Source organism: Pinus tabuliformis, chromosome X (assembly GCF_031772625.1).
Source record: "Pinus tabuliformis cultivar Carrire ecotype Pingquan chromosome X, CPIR1, whole genome shotgun sequence".
Taxonomy (NCBI): domain Eukaryota; kingdom Viridiplantae; phylum Streptophyta; class Pinopsida; order Pinales; family Pinaceae; genus Pinus; species Pinus tabuliformis.
Window position 1 is genome coordinate 1,194,286,071 of NC_142308.1, and position 8,501 is coordinate 1,194,294,571.

Here is an 8,501-nt window from a genome sequence, read left to right on the forward strand (position 1 = left end):
GGGAAGCGATTAGCTCAATTGGTCAAATAAGTGCCCTCCCACGTCCCCCTTCGGGAGGACACAGGGTCAATTCTTCCACAAGTCCTTGGGGTTAGGCCCCTTAATCAAACTCAGATATTTCTGTAAATGTAGCAGCCACCTAGTAACCACTAGTATAATATAATAATAATTGATGCATCTAAAATTTAAATCCTCATCTGAATGTCTGTCTCATGAAACATGAAAGATGAGGCTCAGAACCTCGTTTGGGAACGGGGTAAAATTCTATGAAGCCACCGGCATGACGACGATGTTGTTCGCCACGGTTCTACCAATTTCTGTAAAAACCGGGTGTATTGCGTCTCCTCGTATTTGAAAGGCAAATCGAAATGCAGATCTTCGAGAGCAGGAGCGCTCTTAAGCAAACACGCCAGCACGTCCATTTCTCTCTCGTCAAATTCCTTCAATTCTACCATCACATACCGCAGATTGGCAAGTGGGGGGCTTAAACGCTCTGGTAACTTATCTTTACCTAATTCCTGCATCGCATTACAAAGAAAAACAGAAATTAAATCCGTTCTAACTTCGACTTAAATAGCAAAAAAAACAGAAATTAAATACTAATCATAACCCTAGGAACTATTCCTTACCAGAAGAAACACGCCATTTATTACCAGGTGCTCAAGATGAGGAAGCCCTTGCAGCAGGCTGATAAGAGGAAAAGTCATCTCTTTTTCCCTTGCAGCAGGCTGATAAGAGGAAAAGTCAGACGGATCACAAATGTGAATTCCAAGGTTTTTCAAAGCTTTGAAACTCCCCACTATCTCGACAAATCTCTGCGCCGAGAGACTGTCGTATTCGCCGCTTAAAGTCGAATCCATTTCCAATCCAATCACATTTGTTTCGCACTGCATTTCTAGCTTAACAATCCCAACTGAAAGCTCGTGAAAGAACACCCCATTCACCCTTAGATCATGTACGAAACGTACCTCAATGGTTCTAATTGTGGGACAATTGACCGTTAAAACCTCTATATCATCCCATACCATTATATCTAAAAGCAAAATGTTGGGAGCGGAGATGGTGGGCTGATTCAGGCCAGTGCAGCTAGATATTTCGAGCTTTTGCAGAAGTGGGCAATGTGATCCAAACCAGGATAATGAATCATCGGTCAATTGCATGTCTGTGAAGGAGCAAGTAATGAGATGGTTGAATCCAGAGGAATGTGTTGGAATATGGGTGAGAATGAAAGAGTTGAGTGTGAGCGTAGTGAGATGAGTGCAAAAGAAAAGGGCAGGAGGTGGGATTCCTTTTACCCAGGAATAGCCGAGATTGAGGTGTTGGACATTCTTGTCTGCTGCATACTGCACCCATTTCCATACGCTTTCGCGGCCAAATTCCCAGTTGTTATCAACTGGGTAAGTGCGAGTGCCTGTACTGTCGTTGAAAAGATGAAAGGCCTCTAGATCGAAGCAATGCGATTGCAGAATGCTGGAGATTGCATTCTCTGCCGTGGAGATCGATAACGGATCCGGTGTGACAGGCCCCTGCAAGAGGAGATAAGGACATATTTTGAGTTGGGGTATTTGAGTGTAGAGAAACCTCCATCTCCTCGAAAGAACTGAGCATCTGACTGCCTCTCTGATTGGGACTTTAGAGAGGATGAATCCCAGAATTTCATTTGGTAATGAGGAAAACTTGTCTGAAGGTACCGGCATGATGATGATGTTTGACAGTGTTAAACTTATTATTACTGCGAAACCTGAGATGTGGAATGAATGGACGGAGAGGTGGAAGGGAGAGCCGCTGGAAAGAAAAACGCGATTTTATAGGGGGAGGGAGATTGTGAATATGCAGCAACGTGGGGAGAAACCGATGGATGGAAATTGAGGGTCAGATGTATTTCTATTTAGGATGGTCAAACACTCGGAAATTTACGCTGTCAATGCCGGAACTTAATAAAATAGATTAAAATAAAATAAGTGATTAAATGGTAAAACAGTCAAAATCTTAAAAAAAATTATTTTGAAATTTCAATGTCATTATAGGGATCAACAAAGTGAACTCACATAAATCACGAAAGTGGCATAATATCAATTTAATAATAAATGATGAACTTTATAAAAGTTTTTTCAGCGAAGATTATATGAAACACCATTTGTCGATGTGTATGAAACTAACTAGTGTGGTTCATTGTCAGGACAAGTTGAAGAAACAGATCCAGCTTAGCAAGTTAAATAGGCAGAGTAGAACCTCCCAACAACTACTTTTGATAGTGGTACCAGGATCAAAACCTTTTTAATAATTTAGGGGAAAAAAATTACCCTACGGGGACCAATTCCTTAAAATAAATAAAATTAATTTTATGATAATAATTAGTTAAAAATTATTAATAAATAATTAAAATTTTATGTTAAATTAGTATTTAAAAATAATTTATGATAATAGTTAGTAAAAAATAAATAATTAAAAATTATAAGTAAAATTAATATTTGAAAGAATTTAGTTAAAAACATGACCATTCTTATATAAATAAATGAATATAAAAGAAAGAGAAGGTCAAAAATATGAATAAATAAATGAGAAAAATAATATAAGTCAATTTAAAAATAACAAGAAACGAGAAAAATAAAATAAGTCAGAAAACATAAATAAATAAATAATAAAAAAAGAAAATAAATAAATAAAAATAAAAATAAAAAATTAATAATAATAATAAATAAATAAACAAATAAATTAGGTAAGAAAGAAGATGGTAAAACAAAAAAAAATGAAACTAGGTCGAGAGCATTTTCCAGCGATCATCTCTATTGAGATTACTCGGGCCGAGTAATCTCAATAAAGATGATCGCTGGAAAATCAGTCGGTGTTGGATCCCAGCACTTTCGACATAGTCTTCATTTTTTTTTAGCTAATTTATTTATTTATTTATTATTATTAGTATTATTATTATTAATTTTTTTATTTTTTTATTTTTATTTTTATTTATTTTTATTTATTTTATTATTTATTTATTTATTTTCTGACTTATTTTATTTTTCTCGTTTCTTGTTATTTTTAAGTTGACTTATATTATTTTTCTCATTTATTTATTCATATTTTTAACCTTCTCTTTATTTTATATTCATTTATTCATATAAGAATGGTCCTGTTTTTAACTAAATTCCTTCAGATATTAATTTTACTTATAATTTTTAATTATTTATTTTTAACTAACTATTATCATGAATTATTTTTAAATACTAATTTAACATAAAATTTTAATTATTTATTAATAATTTTTAACTAACTATTATCATAAAATTATTTTTATTTATTTTAAGGGATTGGTCCCCTTAGGGTAACTTTTTTCCCTTAAATTATTAAAAAGGTTTTGATCCCGGTACCACAGTCAAAAGTAGTTGTTGGTCTTTTTAGCCGTTGGAGGCTCTGGTCTGTCTATTTAACTTGCTAATCTGGATCTGTTTCTTCAACTTGTCCAAACGATGAACCACACTAGTTGGTCTTCAACTTGTCTGACGATGAACCACACTGGTTGGTTCAAAACGCATCGACAAATGATGTTTTATGTGATCTTCACCGAAAAATCTTTTGTAAATTTGATATGGATCACAGAAGCTACTAATAAATGATGAAATTTGACCATATCAATTTAAATTATAACATAATAGGTGGGATAAAGAAAATCACATTAAGTTTAAATATTATTGTGCTGTCAAATATATCTATATAAAGTTATTTTTGTTCGAATTGATTAAATATGCTAATTTTTTTAATATATTATTTTGGTCTTTGAAAATGTTGTTATGTATTTTTTTTAATGAATTAATTTTATTTAATATGACGTGTAAACATAAATTTGTGTTTAAGATGGATATTGTTTCACTTTTTAAATATTTGTTGTGTATTATTTTAATGTATTTATATAATTATATTAATAGACGTGTTTATTTTGGAATATTTTTGGAATAGAGTTTTAATAAATCTAAATTAATTATTAATAATTTGGAATATTTTTGGAATAGAGTTTTAAGAAATCTAAATTAATTATTAATAATTGTTTAGAGGATTGGAATTTAAGTATTTATATAAATTAAAAGTTGATATTTATCTCTGAAGAAGAAGTCTTGTTTTTTTTTATCTTTTTCCTTAAATTAATTGATTAAAAAAAATCTCATGTAAACAACTATAATATGAACTGAGTTTGGGTTTTATAGGCTAATGGTAATTATAAGTCACCGTATCTAGCCACTAGCCATGATGTTGCAAAACCTTATTAAGAATCTCCCTCTTAAAGTTAAGATAAATCTCTATAGTTAAGAATCTTATTTCATGCTTTTTTTAAATACATATATGTTTAACTTATATATCTAGTATGAGAGAGATGTAATGTAATGTTTAACATTTTGACAAAGTCAAACTACATAAAAATAAAATAAAATTAAATAAATAAAGTTCAGTAAAAAGATTAATATAGTGTAATATAAACATTTTAATGGGGCCAAAATAAAGTAAAAATAAAAATAAAAATGGCCCATGGTATTCATGTTGAATATAGCTTATTTCAAGGGGTAAATTAAACCAGTCTAGATGCATCATCTACAAGGGATGAAAGAGATACAATTTCTTGATATGTAAACCTCTTTTAGAGTGAAAATAGACTTTATCCGTTTTGGCACTTGGTGTAGATCCTGAGTTAAATTAGCTATTATACCTTGTCATGAGAGGTGCTCTCAAGCTCAATATGGTAGAGATGTTGTAACCTAACCTAATGTAATATAACACAAACATGTTTAAAGTAAAATAATGTAAATATTTTACCTTCATCAAAATAAGATAAAATTAAAATTGAAATAACCCTATAAAAAAAAAAACAAAAAACAAAACAGAGGGTAATGAATCATACTATAGACCTATGATATTAGTGTGGAATATAGCCTTACTATTGACATATGATATTAAGGTGGAATATAGCCTATTTAAACCAAGTTGTCCTTAGTGAGACTTTTTGTAAGCCTTTCCCATGGGTTTACCCAGTGTAATTTCTCAAAAATGCGGCAGGAATTTATTGAAATCACAAGCTAGAATTTTCAAGGTGTTGAATCCATTTATAAAACTAAAAACCAGTTTAAATAACACAAATCAAGATTTCACCTCAAAATTTTCAATTAAACGCTGAAAAGTCCAAAAAATCACACTAAAAAAATCTTCTATTTAAAAGTGTAAATTATGATCATAAATTTGTATAACACTTTCCATCAACTCCTCCACTTGCAATAGCTACCTTAAATTATTTTAATTCATAGATTCATTTAACATGACCAAATATTAAATTATTGGTACTTCGTTGTATCATGTGATAGGCATAAGTAATTAACTTCAACATTGTTATGTTCACATGAATGTTTCCCTGACTCCACATTCCTTATGTTCACATGAATGTTTCCCCGACTCCACATACATCATACCAGCCATATTTCATTATTTTAATTATGTTGTTGGAAAGAGTATCGTGTGAAGGTATATTGTTAACATGTTATTATATGCTTCAAAACTCTAGATCGATTCATATCACAGCTTGTGTTATTTTTCTTTGGAACTGGAGTTATAATCCACTGCTTGTGTCATTGTCATGGCCGTAGTCGTTAACGTGACTTTTTGAAAGTCTTTCCGGCGATTTTTTCCGGTGAAAATCCGACAGTAATTTATTGAAATCGAAGTTTGATAATTAGTTTCTGCACAATGAAAGCGTCCCAGGGGTTTTTCAGGGTGCTGAATCCGAATATGCAGTTAAAAAACCATTTTAACTGCAACAAATCATGATTTCATCTCAATTTCTTCCGCCGAATTCCGTCACCGGAATCTCAAAAAGTCGCATTATAGACAACTCCATTGTCATGGGCTCTTCAATGGATACGTGGCTAGTGTTTGGAGATTAGGAATCGCACAATACCATCCATAGATATGCCAGTTCTTCGATCTAATGGTCCAGAGGGGCTAGGGTTAGTTATCGGTGTAATCACCCAAATCCTGCTCCGTCCTCATGCCATTATCGTCTCCTGTGCCTCCAGAAGCACTACACACCAACGTTTCGAACCCTGGTCACTATTCGTTGGCATGGTGTGCCTTGCCCGTTCGCTTTATAATTTATATGCTCTCGGCTCAGTACACATCCTTCCAAGTTCTCCTTAAACATTTTCCCTTTATTTGTTGAAATACATTTATCTTTTTGGTCAGGCGAGGCCCATATGGATAGGTTTTCTGCTAGGCGAACAATAGATGGTGATTTTCATTGTTCTATTATGGTCCTATGGCCCAGCCTCTTTCCGACCCTTTTTGATTGTCATATATAGTTAGGGCTGTTAGTTTCATACTTCCAGTTAGTTGTAGGAATTCGTTCTTGTAACTTCAAAGTCTATAAGAAATTTATTGATGCTATATAGAACTGGGATTGATTATGTAATTTTTTTTGTCTAGTTAAGGGCATTTTGTACCCAATATTATTATCCATATAGTTTTCGGGATTTGTGAGAGCAATTTTCATTTCAATTAAGTTATGATGGATAAGATAAACTTGGTGATGCTCAGTTTTGTTGAGCCGTAAAATCTTGTGTATTGTTTACTTAACAGAATTACCTAGGGTTTCGACAAGATTCTTTCCTTCTAATTTTTTGTTAAATGGTTGTTGATGATGTGATTTTCTCTGGTCAATACGGTGCATGAGGAATTTAAATACTTTATGTGTTACGTGTTATTAAAGTACTGTGTTATTAAGGTACTGTATTTTTCTTGATTGAAGGTTGTAGATTTTATTATATCCTCTTAGGTTACCTTTTTACTATAATACAGGTTTTAGACCTAGGACTTCTGGAAATGGCTTAACCTTAATGGCTAACGGTTATGAAATTCACTACATTTTAACTTCTTTAGAGACTAAATTGGGTTTAACTTCTTTAGAGACTAAATTGGGTTACACGTGCTCATATGTCTTAGTTTATTAGTTTTCTTGTTAGGGTCCAACCTTAACCTCTTTATTTATGTAATAATCCCAAGGGGCTCAATTAGAGTCATAGTTAGTTAAAGAGTCAATAAAGCCCACATTAATAATTGCAAGTTGTTGACCCGCATTATAGAAAAGGGACCACCATTAATTGTAAACATGGCATAGTTAATAAAGTGGTTAACCCGTGTTAAGCAAGGGATCACTATTAGTTAGGATTTTGGATGTCACTAAGCTATAAATAATCTTAGTTACGGAGGGAAATATCATGGAGTCTTATTGTAATTGAGCTATGCTTTGTTGGAGGTTGCCCCTTCAAAGAGGCAAGTGAACATTGTAATTTGTTTCTGAATAATAAAATATCTAGCAGTTTGTTTCATTTCATGTGATAATTCTATATTTTGGGATATATTTCTTCGTATTTATGGTATTCTAGAGTTCTCACACGTAAAGAGTGTAACAAGTGCTAATAGGGCACTTTCGAGGGCCACTTGTAGCTCCAATTTTCGCAGTTTTTTTATAGGCTAGAGACGTGTTTCAACATCCTCAAACCACAAGATCTGTCGTTGAGCACATAAACCTGCAGATTTTGGGATGTAGGCATGTAAGAACTATAAGAGGTAGTCACACTTGTTGGACTCCCTTGTAACCCTTGTGGGTAGCCTTCGAGTAGTAGCGCATTAGATAGAATTGCGCACGAATTGCACTTCCACTACCTGTGGGTATATTGGAAGCCCCTTAGGATAACCTAAGATGTGACCTTAGAGAATCCATTGGTCGTCTTGCTTCTACAGTACATTGATAACAACACTCGGGGAGATTACTCACACGTACAATAGGGTAGTCGGGTAGTATGGTTAAGGGTACAGTTAATCCTCCTTAGTTAGTTCCTTGAAAGATTGGATCCAGTACTATCGTTGGACCCATGTGTATATCATGATCTATATCACTTGACACACCTTTGTGACCATAGTTCCCTACTTTACTTGAAGATCACCCTCTACCTTGCCTTCTAGATTAGATCTAGTTGTTGGGGTTCTCCTATCATCATCGAGATCATATCTAGGAGTTGTTGATTTGGGGTAGCATCGGATGTGATCTAGCAATGAAAGTTGGTAGAGAGGCTAAAACACATGATATCTCCAAGACCAAGAAATGGTTTGGGAAAAATTCCACCCAGTTAGAGAGATATTAAAATAATTAATATTTCTAATGGATTCCTAAGTCTAAACTTAGTGAAATAAAAATATGAATGGGTTTTAATATAAAACTTGGTGAGAATGTTCTAAAAGACATGGATCAAGCCAAATCTAATCTTAGCCATTGATTAGAAATTTAATCTCAGTCGTTGAAGACTCAACAAAAAAAGTATAAGAGGAGGCTTGAGAGTGAGTTCGAGACTCGCCAAGATTGATTAGTTGATTTGATTTTCTAGAGCAAGGTTTGCTCAAAAAATTCAAACAAGTCATCTAAGTTGCAATGAGGGGTAGTGAGTGCATAGCAGAGAGGTAGAGATAGTGCT

The 8,501-nt window shown here is 33.3% G+C and overlaps 1 protein-coding gene across 1 annotated transcript; it reads right to left on the reverse strand.

The window, feature by feature from the left end:
- Positions 1-233: 233 nt before the first annotated feature.
- LOC149144225 (F-box/FBD/LRR-repeat protein At1g13570-like) lies at positions 234-1,697 on the reverse strand. Its single transcript, XM_089452074.1, has 2 exons — positions 630-1,697; positions 234-518 (listed from the first exon to the last, which is right to left on the reverse strand). The coding sequence occupies exons 1-2, from the start codon at positions 1,695-1,697 to the stop codon at positions 234-236; spliced, it is 1,353 nt and encodes a 450-aa protein (XP_089308200.1).
- Between the last annotated feature and the right edge of the window lie 6,804 nt (positions 1,698-8,501).

Bases quoted from the DNA above. Each gene is read 5' to 3' on its own strand.
- LOC149144225 (XM_089452074.1), bottom strand. From the start codon at position 1,697: ATGCCGGTACCTTCAGACAAGTTTTCCTCATTACCAAATGAAATTCTG. The intron at 519-629 runs GTAAGGAATAGT...AATGCGATGCAG, and splicing joins TAAATGGCGTGTTTCTTCTG to GAATTAGGTAAAGATAAGTT.